This window comes from Lissotriton helveticus, chromosome 5_1 (genome assembly GCF_964261635.1).
Source record: "Lissotriton helveticus chromosome 5_1, aLisHel1.1, whole genome shotgun sequence".
NCBI lineage: Eukaryota > Metazoa > Chordata > Amphibia > Caudata > Salamandridae > Lissotriton > Lissotriton helveticus.
The window spans coordinates 301,233,550-301,254,263 of NC_136065.1; the positions used below are offsets into that span (position 1 = coordinate 301,233,550).

The 20,714-nt window shown below is 42.2% G+C and overlaps 1 protein-coding gene across 3 annotated transcripts in view; it reads left to right on the forward strand.

The window, feature by feature from the left end:
* LZIC (leucine zipper and CTNNBIP1 domain containing) overlaps positions 1-18,127 on the forward strand; it is a 104,373-nt gene extending 86,246 nt beyond the window's left edge. For all 3 annotated transcript variants that reach the window (XM_078642280.1, XM_078642281.1, XM_078642282.1), the window contains exons 5-7: positions 15,169-15,264; positions 15,358-15,439; positions 15,907-18,127. In XM_078642280.1, the coding sequence (XP_078498406.1) occupies positions 15,169-15,264; positions 15,358-15,439; positions 15,907-15,965 (237 nt within the window). In that variant the 3' untranslated portion in view covers positions 15,966-18,127. The remainder of the gene's footprint in view (positions 1-15,168; positions 15,265-15,357; positions 15,440-15,906) is intronic.
* Positions 18,128-20,714: the final 2,587 nt, after the last annotated feature.

The following is a 20,714-nucleotide window of genomic DNA, read 5'->3' on the forward strand; positions in this document are numbered from 1 at the left end:
AATGAAGTCTGAACCTCAATTAAACTACTGGAAAACAACAAACTCCTTGTCCAGATGGGCTGCCAATGTACTTCTATGAGTCCCATATTAACATTCTAGCCCAACCACTAAGAAAATTGTTGAACTCATTCTGGAGTCTGGGAAAATTACGAAAACAATGACGAAATCTATGATAATATTAATCTTGAAGCATCTATTTTAGTTTGGCAATTTACGCTTGGCTCCTGCGTATTTCACCTCAGCAATCCAGGTTTGTTAAAAATAGACATACTACTGATAACACCAGGCTAGCCTACAACTTGAAAAATGGTTAGGAACATCAAATGATCCTTCTTTCACTTGATGGGGAAAAGGGTTTTGATAGAGGAGACTAGAGATTTCTGCCAGAACTATCACTAAAACAGACTTAGACCCAAACCTTAAACATACATTATAACCAACTTTGTTCACCCTACAGCACAACTAAAACTAAATGGAGAGGTTTCCTCCAAAATAAACCCAACTAGCGAACAAGACAGGAGTGCCTCCTTTCCACATTAATATTTGTCCTGTCAATGGAGACTTTTATATAAAAAATAATCCTAATATCGTCAATTTTACCCTAGGATGAACTGAATATGAAGTCATTTTCGCTGACGACATCCTTTGTTTTGTCAATGAACCAGATTTAGTATGAGTACTAGATGCCTTTACGAAGTCTGGTGCCATGGGAATCTCAGGGGACATTACCCTTGGGGCTCTTGTAATGCCTGCACCTCCACCAAGCATTTCAAAACCTTACAGTTGGAAAACTTCTCCTGGGAACAGCGGGCCCACACCAATTGCAACACCAAGAACTGTGCTTATCTGATCACATGCCCCTGCAAGCTCATATATGTGGGGATGACCACTTGACCCATTAAAACCAAGAGTTGCAAACATAAGAGTACGATTCGGAGTGGTCGGACCGCGACCAAGATATGCAACCATTTCGTCGACAAAGGACACTCATGTGATGAATTACATTGGACGATTCTTGAGGCCAATCAAACATGGTGTAATGCCTCACTTGTGAGACGGAAACAACGATGGGTTCACCGCCTCTGCACTAATACAGAAGGGCTCAACAACGACATACCATGGACGGAACTTTAAACACCTTAACAACCCTTACCATGATACCCCACTGCTTTTCCTAGGGATCGCACATGCCATTCAACCAGGGGGGTCCCCCTATGAGTCCATCAGCTCCACTCTATCTGTGGGACGGTTATGACCCTGTTCATACAATCTTGGCTTTATTTTGGGTACCCCCACTTAGCGCACACACCACACAACCGGCTAAACCACCCCAGAAGCCTCAGGGGCGTGCAGCTGTGACCCCATTGCACATGTCAGTGGTTTCAGTGAGGGATTTTGTACTAAGCGCTTTCCTGGCTGTGTTTAACGTCTCCTCTCTAGTCATGAGGAATGAGGCACGCGCACATGGACATTAGATCCCGACTCATTAGCACCCTCGCACATGACAGTGGTTTCATTGAGGGATTCCGTATTAAAGGCTTTCCTGGTTGTATTCAACTTCATCTCTCCAGTCATGAGGAATGAGTTATGTGCACACGGACTTCAGATCCTGGCTCATTAGCACTAGTCATTCCTGTCATTTTACAGTCCTTCAATAATTGTATTACTTTCTTTACATTCCTTTGACATTGTACTCACATCTACTAAGGCATCAGTACACAAGCACTGTTGGGCATCGCACTCACCACTGGGCCCCAGACTAGGAGATTAGACAGCATGTCTCTATTTTCTAAACTCCATCTCTGGGATACTACGGCCTATATTCTCCCCACGTAGCTCCATTACATGAGCTAGACCACACTTTAGAGTCATAGTTTACTGTCTCCGCGCATGCGCAGAACACGTCCCGGCCACTGTTTCCCCGCACATGCGCAGATGTTCCCAGAGTTGACGGGCACCCCGGAAATGGTGACCGCCCTCTAACCGCGCTCCCTGGCTACTATTTCTACGGCGCACAAACAACAGCCAGTCAATATGCAGGCAGACGTGAAGGCGGGTAGGTGCTGAGAGTGCACTTTACTATGGAAACTGTAAGTGTCAGGCATGTCCGCGGCTCCGAACATGTTATTGGGCATAACACAGTATACCGCTGGTATGTAACATGTAGTGTACTGTCTCACTGCGTGTTTTCGCTCTTGCTTTTTTTTCCCTTCCTTCTGCAGCCCATTAAGGTTCAGGCATCTTCACGTGCTAGCCTATGCAGCGACCTATCTCATATCTATAGGTAAGGACGCTCTGTACGTTCTGTATACTGGTGACAAGGTGCTCTGCATTGCAAAACATTATTTCTGCTCAATCTGTGACCCACTTGTAGGCTCCATGACTCCGATGCCCTCTTACAGTCTGTGGGATTCGTTCGGTGGGGGGTTTGGCACCCGCCATGTTTACCACTGCCCTTTCTCGGCGGGACTCGTGCCTGGTGTGCAGTGCCCCCTCGACTAGCCCACTGCTGTGGGAGCCGCTCAACATCCTGGGATTCTGGGAAAATCACTTAATCTCCCCCTCCCTATCAAAAATGAATGTGTCCTTGTTAAAGCAACTGGTGCTCTTGTGAAGTGCTCTGAGACCTGATACCTTTTGGTCAAGTTTGCGCTATATAAAACTCTGGAAAATAAATAAATAAAAACAAAGGGTCTGTGGTTCATGAGTGCGCCATTGTATGTGTATGGTGCACTTTTCCTACTCTTAGGACCATGATCATGTTTAATACAGATTTTCGTCCTGAGTTTCTGGGTATATTATTTCAATGTTGGAGTAGTGGGGATCCAATGATATTGGGAGATCTATTTGTAGATGGAATTGCAATAGATAGAGAGGAATGTACTAAACAATGTAATCTCCACCCACATAATAAATTCAGGTAAACCCATTTATTTTGTTTAAATAATTCTTTTTATTGTAAACGTAGGGCATCGTAGAATAACCTGACATACATATTGTTCAGTATCCATTGGTACAAACATCTTCAACATCACTTATGACATTACTACCCGTGACAGCAGGAACGACCCCAGCAACAATACAATACAACAACTTCGTTCCCCCACCCTCCCCCTTTAATCGGACATCTGATCAGTCTCCATGCTTGGTGGTTCGCAGATATACCCTCTGAATTTGTTCCAGTCTCCCCAACCTCTTCCCCATTTTTGAGGACACCCCCGATGTACATATGCCGCCCTCTCCGCCATCATAGCTTCATCCATGTCTTTACACCACTCTTGCAATGTAGGTGTAACCCCAGTTTTAACATCGGACTTGAGATAGACTAGTACAATCTATTCTAGGGCCAATAGAGATGGAACCCTATTAGAATACTTGTTCTATAATAAAATATGGTAAAAAGTAACTTCTGTATTGTATTCAACCCTAAATCAGCCAGACACAGAAAAGCCAAAGACCTCGGTTGCTAAGTGGATCAAAGACTTAGGAGAACCTTTTTCCAGAGCAGACCTGGGTTAAAATTTGGGCAAGAGCAGAACAATCCTCCATATGTTTCCAACATAAGGAAACACATAAAACATTAACACACTGGTACTTTACCCTAACATGCTTAAAAGCTAAAAATGGAAGCTCTGAACTTTGGTGGAAGGGATGTGGAGAGCAGGGAGACATGATTGGCATGTGATGGACCTGCTCCATGGTCCAAGAATAACGGCAGATGATAAATATGCGGGATGTCACCAAGATGAGGCTCCCATTTGACCCAACAGAATTGAAACTGGGTGGGCCCAGCAAGAGACTTCATATATTGTATTTCTACTCTGTCAGGCAAACGTATTACACATTTATTGCAAGCATCCAGACTATCACTGGCACAATTTTGGAAACAAGAACTTAAATTCTATTAAGGACGCGGAGGCGAGGATTAAGCATAGCTTTCTTCACTCTTTATTAATAGCAAGTTGAAAGGTAAAAGTAAAAACAACACATTCACAATACAACAACTCCCATGAACCACAGGGCATAACCATGGTAACCAATAGCCCAATCCAATAACAGTCCGATAGTCTATATAACACATAATGCAGCGCAGTCCTTCCTCTTCTTCACTGACTGAAGTTCAGCGCGTTGTACTGCATTCCATCTTTGTTTCCGAACCTAAGGATATGGGGAGAAAATTTGAGTTTCCCGAATGTACACCACATGTCAGGGATGGATAACATGTTATAATTCAACAAAGCATATAAGAGCATACCTACAGTAACCACAACAATAGTTTAACAATTTTCACGTAAGACTACTCTAGTCAAATAACATTTACATAATGCGTCTGTTTGTCATATAAAGGGAGAGCATTGCATTTAGCACCACAGTACATAGTATTACATTGCAGTTTAGTAAGATCCAAAATACTTCCCTGTCAGACACAGTCTCCAGTTCATTAAGACCCAGCATAATGTACAGTTAGTCCCCCTTTTTTTTGTTCTGGGGCGGGCAGCATGGGAATGCATGCCAGTGGGGGATAATCATCGCCTCGGCATCCTTAATAGAATTGAAACTTTCCTTCATGTTTAACTAGGAAACTTTTCATTCAGGATTATGCATGTTTAAAGCTTTCTTACCACCAGTGCAGCTGCGTCGTAGATTGGTTTAAAATAGAACCTCTAGAAGGTGGAGTCAGAGGACCAATCTGCTGCATTCATGATATCCTCAAGTCTGCCTCCTATTTGGACAGCCTTGGAGGGCCTAGACCCCCTGGTGGAGTGATCTCCAAAATCATTGATATCAATGCTGGCTTCTGCCATGACCCATATCACCCATCCGGCAGTGGTCGAGAGGACAAGACTTTTTGATCATAATCAAGGTTTGCCATTCTGCCCGGGGGCTGGCGGGAAATCTTCCAGTGTCATGTCTTCATATGCCTTAACTTTTTGACCAAGCAAGGCTTGGGTCCTTAACTACCTGGACTGGACCGCTACAATTAAACAAACATAGTGTTTGTATTGTTTACATAGATACTAATAGACAATATAATTGACCAGTTAGACAGGGGTTGTCTAAAGAGGGAGCTACAAATCTGACTCCTTCCCTCGTGGCACACCCTGACCCATTCAGCGCTCCAAAACAGTGCCCAAGACCAAGTCAGAGTCCTGAGGAGATCCTCCTAGCAAGTTGGGGTTCGAAACGCGTTGGCTCAACAGTATGGGTTAACTTATACAGGGTGTGCCACGAGTGAAGGAGTCAGATTCGTAGCTCCCTCTTTAGACAACGCCTGTTGGAATTGTGTTTTCTCACTACTTATTACACAGGCAGGACAATAGGCACATGCCTTGAGGTATAACATGATACTGTCCCCCTAGTGCAAATTTTGAATGAAGCACTGGTCAATTGTATTGTTAATTAGTATCTATGCGTGTCCAGATTTTTGTCTAGACTTTTGTTGCACTGCGTTTTTTTCACAACTGTGTTGTCTTGATGTGTTTTATGTGTATTTGTTGTACAAATGATCACTTTATGATAATGTGCACCCAAAAAATGTGATGCCCATTTCATGACATGTTAAAATGGTTTAATTTTGTGTTTGTGTAAAAAAAACACAAGCTAAGTGAACTAAAGCACGTGGACTTTAGAATTATTGGTCTAAGGCTCCATTAGATTTAATCCTAAACAGTCTACTTGGACACCGTGTTTGTTTAATACTATTTATATGCCTTAAGGCACTTAACCACACATGGCTCAGGATTATCCGGAAAAGCTGGGTAAGATACCGCGCTGTTACTCGTCTTCATTCTCCTGGAGATGTTGAAGGTGACCCCTTTGGTGGTAAAAATTCTAGTTGCGAGATCTAGAGCTCGTACATCTGTAGCTCTCTTACAAGGGATGAGACAGAGCAACATTGCCAGCTTCAAGGAAATCTCATTCCTGGATAAGTGTTGATTGTCTTGCCAGGAAGTCAGCAAACGTAGGACCAGGTTGACGTCCCACAAGCCCCCATATCAGGGCTCCAGGGTGGACGGGACATCCTGATACCCTTGAGGAGCTTACTTACCCATGGGTACTCACCCACTGGAACATTGTTTACTGGAATATGGCCTGCTGAGATGGCCGACCTGAAGTGCCTGGGATATTGCCTGGGTAAGGAACTTGGCCACCTCTGCAGGAATGCGTCGAGGGGAGGTCTAAACCTCCTCAGAGGTACAAGAGGGTGCATAGTCATGTTCTCTCTGTGACTGCATCTTAATAAGGTTGAGAGCACCAAAGAAAAATCGCCCTGAGGCAATATATATATGGGCTGCCCCCTCGCTGGTGCACTGAATTGATTTAACAGGCAGCAATCACTAAAGAAGTGTATTTAGTCTTTAAACTGCACTCGCGGTCTGCCACTGCACAAAGAGGGAGCGATCGGGCTAAACCCAGTCAGCTTACCTCTTCCGCTGTGTCAGGCGAGGGCTGGGGAGAGGAGACACACAGTGGGGGACCGTTAACACTCTCGTCCACACTACACAGCCGACGGAGCGCTGCTGTTATAAATGAAGAAGAAGCCGTAATCCAGTAAGTGAAGTTTATTCTTCTTAAAGGTAACTCCACCCGTCATGAACGTCTGGTCTCCGTGAAGCCGGTGGTTACAATGGTAAACGGAAAGACTCAGGCGTCCATGCGCGAGGGAAGTAATTTGAATCATTACATAGTAAGCACGGGCCGTGGCTCGTGTATATACATTTTGAAAGGTAACAATATTAGTTGTAGGCTTTGGCTCGTGATGTAGACGCGAGTCATGTTCACGAGCCAAACCCATGTCAAAGTGGCGAGGCGAGTCAGGCGCGAGCTAAGCTCAGTATTACACCACCTTCCCCCTTACAACAAAAATAAAAAGAAAAAAACACAGGAAATTTATATGAGCTTAATACATGTAGACAAAATTTAGAATTTAATGAATTCGTTATACCTCTCAGGAGCCCTGATGTGCCTGCCGAAAGAAGAAACTTTCGTGTGAATAGGGGTATCTTGGTTAATGATAACGTTTGGGGGATCCATTGAACTTTCCCCATGAAGTTGCTCTGAAGTATTAGGGTTTTGTGAGTAAGAATGATTAGGGGTACCTGAAATTGGAGGTGCATCCATCCAAAAACTCCAATCCAAATTATCAGGTTTATCATTATATTTTCTATTTTTGATAATTTCTGCTTGGTGATCAGAGACTTTCACTAATTGGCGTTTGTTCCACCAACCCTTTTTTCCTAGGAAGGCTGCTCCTTTACTCACTTTAATTACCTGAACAGGTGCAAAAAATTTTGAACGTCCTTTAATTATTCTACCTGGGTTCTTGATTAAAACCCAGTCACCTGCCAGTAGGTCTACCAATTTACTATCAGAGGTGCCATCATACTGTAACTTCATTTGACACTGTTTTTCTAGAACAGTTTTCTTGACAGAATCCAAATCAATAGTTTTATTGGTAGAGTTTTGGTGTAACCAGGAAGGAAATAAAACAGAACGATTCTTTCTACCTCTCAGTAATGAAAATGGGGTGACCCCAGTTACGCAATGAGGGGAGGTATTATAGTGCCAAACTTTTTGTTTTATGAACTCATTTACATTGTAACCGCAAGAGATCGCCGTTTGGACACCCTCTTTGATCACTTTATTTCCCCTCTCGACAAGACCATTCGACGCTGGAGAATAAAGGGAGACTTTGAGTTGTTTAATATCCAATTTTTCCAAAAATTTGCACATTTTATCCGAGACAAAATGAGTCCCGTTATCTGTGACGATAAATTTGGGAGATCCCTCTAATTCAAACACTTTCTTGAGAAAGGTTATGGTGGAATCTGAATCAGGAGATTTAACAAAATCAAAGTACATCGACTTTGAAAAATAATCCACCAAAAGAATAATGTACTTATTTTCTTGTTGGATAATGGAATATGGCCCTGAAAAATCTATTCCAACTTTCTCCCAGGGAGAGTTAGGGAAATCTGTCGGGTGAAGAGGGATTTTCAATGTGCGCCAATGTTTATCGGATAATAAACACTCTGGGCAAGAGTCAATCAAATTTTTAACCTGTACATCTATTGCGGGCCACCAATAATGTTGTTTAATGCGCATGGAGGTTTTAGTTGTCCCCAAATGCCCTTGGTGGGCCTTATTAATAATAGACTCTCTCAATTTAAAAGGTGGGACAAATTTCTCACCCCTTCTTACTACGCCGTTCTCAACAGACAGTTCCTCAGAAATTTGAGCAAAACTGCGTAGATCGCCGCTCAAACTTCTAGGTTCAGGCCAGCAACGGGTGGTAAAATCGATAACTTTTAACAACACATTGTCTAAGGTAGTGGCTTCTTTCCAATCCTTCTCGGAAATCACATCACTAATTTCATCCACTGCATCTATAAAGGTTACGCATTCGACATCCTCCACAAGAAAATCCTCCTCATCATCCTTGTCCATAGCCATTCTAGATAGGCAATCAGCCCGAAAATTCTTGCCACCAACAATATGCTTAACAGAAAAGTTGAATTCTTGCAACTTTGAGACTATTCTCATCAGTCGTGCTGACATGGACGCTGAATTGGATTTATTAAAAATGTAAATTAATGGTTTGTGATCCGTGACCAACTCGAATCTCCTACCCCAAATGTACATTTTAAATTTGTGGACCGCCCATGCGCAAGCCAGGGCTTCCCTCTCGATAGTACTATATCTCTGTTCGAATTCTTTAAGTGCCCTAGACGCAAATGCCACAGTTTGTTCCTGACCATCAACCTTCTGTGTAAGTACTGCCCCTAGGCCTGAAATACTTGCGTCCACAGTGATAACGGAGATGGCATCCTCCCTAAAGGCATGTATGGCTTTTGCAGAAATAATTAACTTTTTGATCTCACAAAAAACTTTGTCTAACTCTTGAGTCCAAACAAAACTAGACCCTTTCCTTAAAAGTTTCCTTAAAGGTTCAACTAGTTGTGAGTATGACTGGACAAACCTTGCATAATATTCTGCTAGTCCAAGGAAGGAACGTAAGGCGTCTTTATCAGGAGGGGGTTTTGCATCCTCAATGGCTCTAATGACTGAAAACTTGGGAGTGATGCCTTGGTCAGAAACTGTATGTCCTAGATAATCAATCTTGTTAACTGCAAATTTGCATTTATTTGAGTGTACTGTCATATTTTTAGACATCAAAATTGAAAGTACATTCCTGAGGATAATGTTATGTTCGTCTAACGTTTTGGCAAATATCAAAATATCATCTAAGTATGCCTGTACACCCGTCATTCCTTGGAACAACACATCCATCAGTTTCTGGAAAACGCTTCCAGCAGACGCTAAACCAAAAGGTAGGCGAAGGAATTTGAAAGCTCCGAATGGAGTAATAAAAGAAGTAAGTTCTTGGGACTCCTTCGCTAAAGGCACCTGATGGTATGCTGACCTTAGGTCGATCAATGAAAACCATTTAGCGTTGCCTATGTTAGCCAGAAGCTCGTGGATTCTTGGAATTGGGTGACAGTCAATAATAATGTTCTTATTTAATGAGCGTAAATCCGCACATAATCTGATTTCACCTGTCTTTTTACGTGCGACTACAATTGGTGCGACCCATTGTGAGGAATTGATGGGGGAAATGATACCTTGTTTACACAAATCATCTAACATTATTTTTAACTCTGACCTGACGCTCAGTGGAACTGCTCTAACTTTGTGTGTTATTGGTTGAGCTCCGGGTATCAGTCTAATCTTGTGTTCAAATCCTTTGACACTTCCTACCATTTTTTTGAACACTGGTTTAAATTCTGATATAATTTCTTGTACCTCTGTATTATGATTATCAACTACAGCAATGGGTAAATCAGTTTTAACAGTAGGTAATTTCCCAACTTTGATGGGATTCTCATCACCGGGGACTAAATAAAGACCCATCCTGGCTAAATCTTTCCAGCCCACGATGTCTTTACCTTTTTATGCTACATAAATTTTAGTGACGGTCTCCCTCCCCAGACATTGGACCAATCCTTCGAAATACCCAAGCATGTTTATATTTTTCTCGCCAAATGCAAGTGGGTTAACATCAGATTCAATCAATTCAATTCTTTTGTCCCATTTTTCATAAAAGGTTGAATCTCTAAGAATAGTATACGGGGAGCCTGAATCTGCCATGACTTGAAGGTGAACATTATCAATAATAGCTGTGCATAGAGGACCCTTAATGGAATCAATATCACCATTAGAATCAAGGGTTACAACAATGTTCTTAAAGGATTCAGAACATGCATCAAAGTCTACCATATTCACATTGGGGGGCTTCTTGGCGAATCTGCAAACCCCTTGAAAGTGTCCAATTTTTTTACAAATAGAACACCGCTTCTTGAGTGCTGGACAATTTGGAGCGTTTCCAATATGGTCTTTTGATCCGCACCTGTAACAAAAGAATGTTTTTTTCTTTTGGGTGTTTTTATTGTATTGAACTCTGTTTTTATTAGAAATGGCACACAGAGTTTCTTCTTCATCAGAGTCATGACAGTCTATAGTATTTATTCCTTGTTTTGGTTGATCCATCACCACTTTGCTGGTTAGTGTAGAACGTTCAATGCTAAGAGCAAGGTCTATGACTTCTGTTAAGGATGGGTTCTTGCATCCCAGAATTCTCTGCTTAATTTTTCTTGAAGCGCAATTAAATACGAACTGGTCTCTAATAAATTTATCAGGGGATGGTTCGAAATTGCAAGTAATCGCTAATACTCTGAGTGCTGCGATGTATTCTTCTACTTTCTCATTTTCTTTTTGTTTTCTGGCATAGAAATTGTGTCTCTCTAGCATAATGTTAGGTTCATCACAAAATTGTTTTTTTAATCTTGCGATGGCTTCCGTGTATATGTTCCAAGGATTATCCCCACTCTCATCTTGTACAATGGGGGGTGCTATAGGAACGATACTTTTGAAGATTCGTTGGCCAGCTTGTCCCAAACAACCAAAGAGAATAGCGAACTTTCTTTTGTCAGAATAATCAGCGGCATCAATAGCAACTAAATGGTTCTCAAATAATCCGAACCACTCAGACCAAATTATGTTGGGAGTGCCTGGTTTGTCCAGGAAAGGTGGGGGTTGGGTAATATGATGCCACTGGTTATTAGCCATTTTCAAAGTCAATGCAGGAGTAAAAGGTTAATAAATATTAAAATCACAATTAATACTACCAAAGTATTCAGCTTTAAAATGAGTATATGTGATTTAAATAAGGAGTTTGAGTTTCTCAACTTATTAATAACGTTGTACATATGCTATTTCTATAACTTTTTAAATATGCTAATTTAAGTTAAAAGCGTGCGTATCGCTGCTGTGATACGCTGAAAAGACACTTAATGGTTAAGTGTAGTTCTCACTACGACATGCAATGGTTAAATTTAGGTCTAATAATAACGTGCGTATCGTTGAAGATGACACGCATAAGTGTTTAAAAGTATTTGTGTACCAAAAGCGTTGTATGTTGAAAAGCGTGCGTGTCGCTGGAGTGACACGCGATGTTTTCAATTACAACGTGCGTATCGTTGTTGTTTTGCTTAATCGAAGGGATATTTTTAAGTAAAACAGTACCTTGTTGTCGTGTCTTGTTAACAGTCTTCACACGATACCTCAATAATGTTTCACGAAGGAATAACCAATGAGGTTGTTCGTTTTGAAGTAGATTGAAACCGCCCAATGAGAGTTGCTGGTAGAAGACGTTTTAGGAAAGCAACTCCGTTGATTGGGAAAGTGGTAGCTTCATCCGACCAATGGAATTTTGTCAATTGACGAGGTGCTGAATCGGGGAAAAATATCAGCGTGGGTGGGGTGGAGTCTCCCGATCGTCGCCAAAATATGTTATAAATGAAGAAGAAGCCGTAATCCAGTAAGTGAAGTTTATTCTTCTTAAAGGTAACTCCACCCGTCATGAACGTCTGGTCTCCGTGAAGCCGGTGGTTACAATGGTAAACGGAAAGACTCAGGCGTCCATGCGCGAGGGAAGTAATTTGAATCATTACATAGTAAGCACGGGCCGTGGCTCGTGTATATACATTTTGAAAGGTAACAATATTAGTTGTAGGCTTTGGCTCGTGATGTAGACGCGAGTCATGTTCACGAGCCAAACCCATGTCAAAGTGGCGAGGCGAGTCAGGCGCGAGCTAAGCTCAGTATTACAGCTGCCAAGCCACTCTGCAGGACAAAGAGTATGTTGGGAGCTGGCCGTAGCGGGCATTTCTCTGGTGGGCCGCCTGGGTTGGGGGCCGGTTTTGGGCCCGATCTTGTTACAGAGCCGTTTTTTGCTGCATAGCTGCAATATCAGCTGCTGTAACGAAATCGGACGAAACCGGCCGTGGCAAACTGCTTGGCCGCACCCCCAACCCCCAGGGCGTCCTGCCGAGCACTTTGCCAGGGCTGGTTTTGGTTCCCAGTCTGGCCCTGGTTGGGAGGCGAGAAAGAGCGCCACCTAGCGCACCCACGCAGTACACTAAAGATGCCCTCAGGCCGTTTGCCTACCAGGCGGGTAGCGTGAAGCAAGCAGGCTAAGGATAGAAGCAGTTGGAACAAGTGCTAAATATCAAGGCAATATGCAACAATAATAAAAATAATATGCCAGAAAAGACCCACTAACTAGGTCAGTCCCACTAACTAGGTCAGGAACCAAAGTAAAGGTGACTGAACTGACGGAGTAGCAGTGAAGAAAGAGGAAGGACTACGCTGCATTATGTGTTATATAGACTATTGGTTACCATGGTTACTCTCTGTGGTTCATGGGAGTTGTAGTATTGTGAATGTGTTGTTTTTACTTTTACCTTTGAACTTGCTATTAGTAAAGAGTGGAGAAAGATATGCATAATCCTTGCCTCCAGTCCTGACATAGAATTCACGGTAATTTGTCCAAATTTAAGAAAGTATGTACACCCTTCATAACTTATATGAAAAAATATTGTAAATGCAGAGGAAGCCTGGTGGGTTGATCCAACATCCTTGAACGCTCAGACATCGATGAGATGTCATCAGACATTTCAGCGTCGCCCGAGGGTTAGAATAACAACTTTTGAGACCAAGTGTAAACACATATTTTGTACGAAAATTTAGTGTTTTCTCTTAATCCAATTGTGTGTTGTGGTGAGACAGTTTGCTTGTGCATTCAACATCATTTATTACAAGGTGTACAAATGCTATATGTTTTACTTTTGTGGAATAAAAATAAAATTGTTATAAAAAAAATCACCAGCTTTATAATGCTAAGTATGAGACCAAGGATAGAATTGCAGGACAGCTATCTTTCTTCCAGAAACGTAGGCCTGGGTGACTGCTATACAGTAACCTGGTTAACAAACAGGTGGGAGCGGTCAAGTTAGCAAACAGAACGGAAGTGGCGTTTGATGGACCAGATGTTGGCAGGTCGGACACTGCGAGAGCTCCTGTGGATAGAGCTGCAGAAGGGAGCTTAGAAGTCCTAGAATCCCAGTTCCTAGGTGCAATATTGATAGTGTTGTAGAGAATAGGAACGAAGTGAGCATTAACAAGCTGTGTGCCACACTTCACCCTTTGTTCAGGAATTCAGATTCCCAGCCTGGTGAGACAGAAAAGCATTCAGACATTGGGAAATTAATAGAGTTGAAAAAAAGCACGTGCATTATGTGGTAAGTGCCCATTAGACTTGGTGCAACGAATTATATCTAGCTTTCCTAATGTACAACGCTGTCCTCTATAGATATATGACTTGTGTTATCTCGAATTTGGCATAAAATGAAACCAGCCAAGTGAATATGAAGCATATTCTCATACTATATCCTTGCATTCCACATGAGTTTACTATTTCCAGAGTTTGACATAATCGCCTAAAAAATCTTAAATAAGACTCCAATGAAATCCCAGGTGCACTAAAAGCCAGTCACCGAGTACCCCTGTCCTCGCACAAGTATGAACTCTTTAGGGGAATGAACTTCCACTTTTCAACTCTCTCTCTTTCTCAGACTCTGGGCTTTAGAGCTAAATGAATCTGTTAGTGAGAAGGAGCAGGAAGAGTGTGGGTGCAGGTACATTTAATGATTACTGTCCCCGCAGTCCTTCCTAGGTAGAATTCTGAGAACATGCTAGCACAGGGGCAGGGACTAGATTGTCATCCGACCAGAGATTGAAGCAATTGGCCAAACACTCACTTGTGACTGACAGCAGATACATCCCTTTGTCTGTGAAAACAGTAGAGCTATCTCTCACCTTTCATAGACAGTAAAGTTACCCTTCGCTTGCCACAGTCATCATACCTAACACTTCTTTGCAACATACAAAGCCACCCCTCACCCTCCTCCCTTAGTCAAGTGATTGAGCTCTTGCTCAACCCAGGCACCAGAGCTATCCCTCGCTTCGTGCAGACAGCAGCACAATTGCTCATTTGTTTCAGTTGTGCCTGTCTCTATGATTCATCCCTGGACATCTGTATGCCTGGCTATCAATTGTTTATGTCTAATTTGTTTCATTTGAAGTCTAGAATAATTTCGATAAGGTCGAGAATAATCCTTTTACATATACATAGATAAGCCAGTTACAAGGCTCAGTGGACGGAGTTCCTGCTACAAATATGTCTGTGTTACCTGCAGGGCACCCATTCTATAATAATGGGGTAACCCAGAAGGTCAATCCGGACCTGGGCACAATACGGGAATGAAAAAATGGTCCGTGACCATGTATTATAGTGAACTAAATTCAATACTCAACAGTAGGTGCCGCGTAGAGTTTATACAGCACTGTTATTTGATAACTAAACACAACCACAAAATAATTTATGCATGTAATAATCTCCTTTTATGCATGCCTATGTCAAGAAACCACACATGAAAGAGCTCCACAATGTAAAGTAAATTTTCAAAACAACATATTTATTTTGGAATAATCAAGAGTTGCCTTTTCAATAGTCATAGGTTGCGCGCGAAAAAAGAAAAGATAGTAGGATAGTGGTGGTGGTTTCTTGTGTTTAGTTATCAAATAACAGCGCTGTATAAACACCTACTGTTTAGTATTGAATTTAGTTCACTATAATACATTATCTGCAGGGCAGGCCATAAATGTGAAGGCCGTTCTAAGGGTTTCCTGTAAGCCGAAGACCCTATTAGCTATAAAGTGTCATTTTCTTCCTGATTTGGATGTTAATTTGCCTGCTCTTTTTTCCAGATGGACCGAGATCTGATGATAGGAAAGCTGGGAAAGGACCTACACACAGAACAGAAAGTGGAAATCCTTGGTGCCCTTCGGAAATTAGGGGAAAAGGTAATGTCTGAGGTTATTTAGGCCACTGCACCTTTCCAGAGTCGGGAGAGGGAAAATTAGAATCCTCTCAACGTCTTTATTTCTATCCTTTAGTTAACTGCTGAGGAAGAGGCCTTTCTCATGGCCAACGCTGGAGCAGCCCTCAGTCAGTTCGAGTCGGTGTCTGAAAACTTGGGTAAGTGTTCGGCTGGTCTGATGCAGGACTTACTTTCATCACATAGATGAGTGAGAGACAGACCCCTTGCTAGATGTTCACACTTAGCAATTTTGGACAGGTCCATAGGGACAGCTCAAGATTTGACAGTCAGTCCGAGCCCTTAGGAGGACCGATGGACTAGGTAAATGGTCATATAACCTGGCGGGCTTTCACACACACTCCTCCTATTTTTCACATGAATAAATATACACATATATATTAAACTGCTCAGTTTCATGCAAACTCACAATCTCACACATGCACACACCCAACCATGCACAGTGCCCCAGGTTTCTCACTGGCATGTTTTATCTCACTCATGCACACAGTATACATCTCAGAGGCTCACACAAGTTCTCTCTCTCACTTTTGCACACACAAGCAATGTCTCTCTTTTTCCCCCCTCTTTCTCAGTCTCACCCTCTATCTCTCGTTCTCTTTCACAGGTTCCGGAGACAAAGTCCTTGCCCTAGCAAGTGTTGAAGTGGAAAAGACTCAAAAATGACACAGGATGAAAACAAATCTGACTCCACTGAGGTGCTCATGGACTAAGGATATTCCGTCCTGCATTCACCATTTCTTTGAAATTTCCGTTAACTAGGTTGGAAATGAAAACTTGTAAAGTGCAGAAGATCTGAGACAGTTTCCTGGGTGAAATCATAGAATGGGGTCTTTTTATGATGTTTGTGTGATTGTGTAGATATGTGGTAGATCTGTTTTGTCAAGCAGGGCTGTTAAGGGAAAGTGGTGCTTGTCATTCACTATATGAATAACGCCTTCATGCTTGGGCGGACTTGTGAAGATTGAAATCAGAAACAGCGCAGGAAGGAGAAGCCTTCCAACCATAGCATTACTTTCCTTTCATATATGAATGTGCCCAATTGTTCTTGTGCAGTTATTGCAGAATAACGTCCATCTGCATCTGATTTTGTTTTTATACCAACATGTATTATATATGCTTTTCGGCAAGGGGCAGCACATTGCTCCAAGACATTATAAGCACAGCCTAAATCCTAGGGACAAGAAGGACCTCTCTGGTTCATCTTACATTTTGTAAAATTATTTTGTGGAGAGCATCATGTATCCAGACATAGCCTTCTGTCCTGGCCTTTGACTTGATCTGTTGCTCACCTGCAAGTGGGGATGCACAGTAGTGTTAATTCATCTTCCAAACCAGTGTAAAAAAAACTGTGACCATCAGTAGGAAAATAGTGTTGTTTAGAACATAGCAAGTGTCTGTCTGACCTGACTGATAGGTAATTATTGTTTTTTAGTTTCACTGAAGACCTTGTGATTTGGGTGCCAGAACTGGCAGTTTATTCTTCCTTTTTGTGCCTTGTAATAGCCTACAGTTACTCTTGGTGGGATAGAATTGTGTACTGAAGCTGTTTATCTCTCATGCCTACTGGGAAGAGTTATTTGAATAGAAACAAGTAGAAGCTATTTCACTCTTGGAGAGGATATCGCAGGGGGCCACCTTGAGCCAGTACCAAGTGCAGTCAATTTTTCCCTTAAACAGGAACAACCTTAGGGTAACCCTGATTGGAGCAATTTTGTTTCTCAAATAACTAGTAATGGGGGTTCTCACCCCTAATCTACTATTGAAGGAGCCTTTTGAGGTGCCTGGGGTGGAGCTGTGTTTTTTCCTGGGTGAGGTACAATGAGAATTGTCGTGAAGTGAATTCCTATTTGTATTTGTGATATAATGGCACTTTTGGTGTTCTCTGTGCACCCATTTCTTTCCTGAGGATTGATGAGTGATAACTGCTTTGATGAGCTTTAGGTTCTGCCAGTTTTTTCTTCTCTGTACATTTTCAAGAAGACTATTATGGGTCTGGTTGATTTAATTTAATTTCTGGCACAGCAGGAGATTGCTCCAATCAATCAATCAATCATACCATTTGTATAGCGCACTACTCACCCGGGAGGGTCTCAAGACGCTTGGGGGAGGGGGTATGCTACTGCTCGAACAGCCAGGTCTTGAGTTGTTTCCTGAAGGCGAGATGGTCCTGGGTCAGCCGAAGGTGGATGGGGAGGGAGTTCCATGTCTTGGCAGCCAGGTAAGAGAAGGATCTTCCTCCGGCGGTGGCTCTTCGGATACGTAGTACGTATCCGTACTTACACAGTACTTACACAGTGAGTGCAGCACATTCTCTGCTTGCTTCCAATTAAAATATGTTTCTCACTTTTTAGAGGAACCCTGTGGGAGCAATTGGTTGGGCTCCTTCATATGACATGAATTAAAGAGTCCTCTTGGAGGAGAGGGAGAGTAGGGTTGCAGCGTGGTTTGGTTGCAGCTGTTTGACTTAAATGGTGCTGATAGAGACCACTGTCCAGTCCAGTCTCTTCATTTTTTGGTTTGCATGGGAAAAGAGCTTGCTTGTTGCTATTCTTTGTGAAATCCATGATGTGGAAGAAGTCAAGCTGATGTTAAGCCTTGGTCTTTGCTGTTCATGTTTATTTACAGGTTCTACCAGCAGGGTGAACCTACGCAATGGTTCTGAGGCTAAGGTATTCTTTCAGTAACTCTCTCCCAAGTCCCTTGGGTAGACCAGTCAAGAACCATACTTCACAGAATTGTGTCCTGCTCCCAATGACTGAGCTCTTGTGTTTACTTATATGTATTTTTGTTTTAAATAAATGCCAATAATGGTTACTTTTCATTAAGCTGGACAATGATCCCTTTGTTGGTGTGTGTTTTGAGCAGACATGCAAGTGACTTTAGTAGTATCAAGCACAACATTCACATGATATGTGGCAAACTGACAAGGTGGGCTTCAGGGTGCTAGGACAGATGAGAGGCCCTCTAGAGCTAGAAGATTCTACCAAGTCTGTTGATTTGCATTGAGGCCCTCAAAATGTTTACAGTGGGCTTCTACTGGTGGACTAACAGGCAACTAATAAACTAAAAAACAAATACTCCAGCCTTAAAGAGCTATCACCTCTGTAAGTAAATTCAACTTTCTGGTAGCATTTTCCCTTAAGGGCTGTGCTTGTAAAATGAAATTAAGTACAATGCAATGTGAATTGAACAATCTTTACAGTAGACAGTTCTGGAAAAGTAGAACCATGCTCATTATGTTCAGAAAAGTACTGTGCAGTTTTATCACCGAAGTCCAGATCAAAGTATTCAACATACTACCGTCATAAATAAAATGCAAAAAGAGAAGATTAGAATACAGAGACATGTAGGAAAATGCTACGGTACTTAATAGGCTGTTAGTATTCACAACTGTTGGGACTTCTGGTGGATACAAGAAGTTAAAAGCACATTAACAGTCATTACCAATCAATCAATCAGGGGTTCGTCAAGCGCAGCTACTCACCCGTAAGTGCCTCAAGGGGAGGGGGGGGCCTGCAGTTCCGTCAGGTGTGGAGGTTCAGTCGAAGAGCCAGGTTTTGAGGTCCTTCATGAACTCGGTCAACAGCACAGATTGCCTTAGGTGGAGGGGTAGAGTGTTCCAGGTCTTGGTGGTGAGGTTGGCTAAGGATCTTCCTCTGGTCCTAGTCTTGTCGGTTCGTGGGTCCGAGGCAGAGTGTGTTGGGCGGAGCGTAGTTGTCTGGCGGGTATGTTGAAAGCGAGGCCGTAGTTCAGATTTTCTGGTCCTGCATCTTGGAGAGCCTAAGGTTTCGAATGTTTATCACTCACAAAGATCAAGTGTGAAAAGAAGCTCTGGAGTTTTGATTGAAAACTTCTGTCCACAGCTTTTAGGTATTTTTTTCAAAATGGCTTGGCTCCTACTAGTTTCCCTCTGCGTTGATTCTTGGAAAGTCTAGTTGTGCCCATGCCTTCATACTGTTGCTTGGTCATCCACCCTCCTCCAGTGGTATTTGACTTTTTTGTAAAGACATAGCTTAACTTTTTATCTTTTTCAGGCTGATAACTTATGTGTAATTGATTGGTCACTAGTAATACCTATTTAGCACAGTACAACAAAACACAAAAGCTGTGGTAGCAAGCCCATATTGGGAAACAAATCACATTTAGGATATTCTTTGCCATGGAAGGGGGTCCACAGCACTGGGGTTATGTTGTTACTATTCCCCACCTAGGAATATAGGATTTGATTAAATTTTTTGAAACGGATGTAAAAGAAACCCTGTTTTGTAGAAAGGTTTGTTTCTGTATTGCAGGAAATATCTGTGATGTGCACCTTCATCCAGTGACATGCTTTATATCGAGAATCAGACTGTAATATAATGTTTCCAGTGAAAGATGCTTTTCCAACATCTGTTTCATAAATTCACATTATTGGCTTTATTACCTCTTTGCCAAGAGAAAGATGTGTGCCTTCAGTTAAAAAAAAAAGTTGTAATAGTTCAGCTGCCTTAAACAACGTTGACCAGACCACTCTCATCCAAACCCTGAAGTCTCCAGTGGTATTCACTGCAAGATCCATCAATCTTTCTCCTCCTATATACCTGACCAACACTGGTTTATTCACATGGGCTCCTACAGGTCCGAGAAGATCCTTATCACTAGTGAAGTCCCCACAGGATCCATCTTAGTTTTTTCTTTTTTTTTCTTTATTGATTTTATAACATAATACAATGAAATTGCCATCATCAGGTAAAAGGTACAGGAAAATTTGGCTAGCACAGTAATATTACGCAACAACAGAAGTTCATCATGATTTATGCAGACATTCAGGAGAGAAAAAAGCATTGAAGATAAGGCAATGACACATACATTCCCCCCTGCAACAACAAGGGTTACATATCCAAGGAAGAAAAGTAAGCAGCAATCAACCACCCATAAACATATGATGACATCAAGAAAGGGTCTCTGAGAGTAGCTCCCTCTTGTTCACATGTTTCTTTACCTATCAAGTATAGTTGTAATGGGCCCCATTAAGAATGTGGCTTGGATTGGGGAGGAAGATGTTCACCATATGAGTCAGAATGAGTATTACAGTAGATCATGTCACTCATCAATTGTAGGGATTGGGCCTCTGCCCCAAAGTATGGCAATCCGTCTCTTCGCTATAAGTAGCGTCATTGCCACCAACCGTATGAGAGTTTTATCAGTAGGTTTGGTGTAGCCCAGGAGTTCAGTGAGCTGGTCAGGAGATAGAGTAAGGCCCGTGATGTCGTTGATTAACTGAAATATCTTTCCCCAAAACTCGAATATACGAGGACAAGACTAGGCCAAGGGCATAAAGTCTGCATTTGGGTCCTGGCATCGAGAGCAGGAAGCAGACTCATGCAAACCATATCTGTGTAGATGCTCTGAAGTGTAATATACTCTATTGAT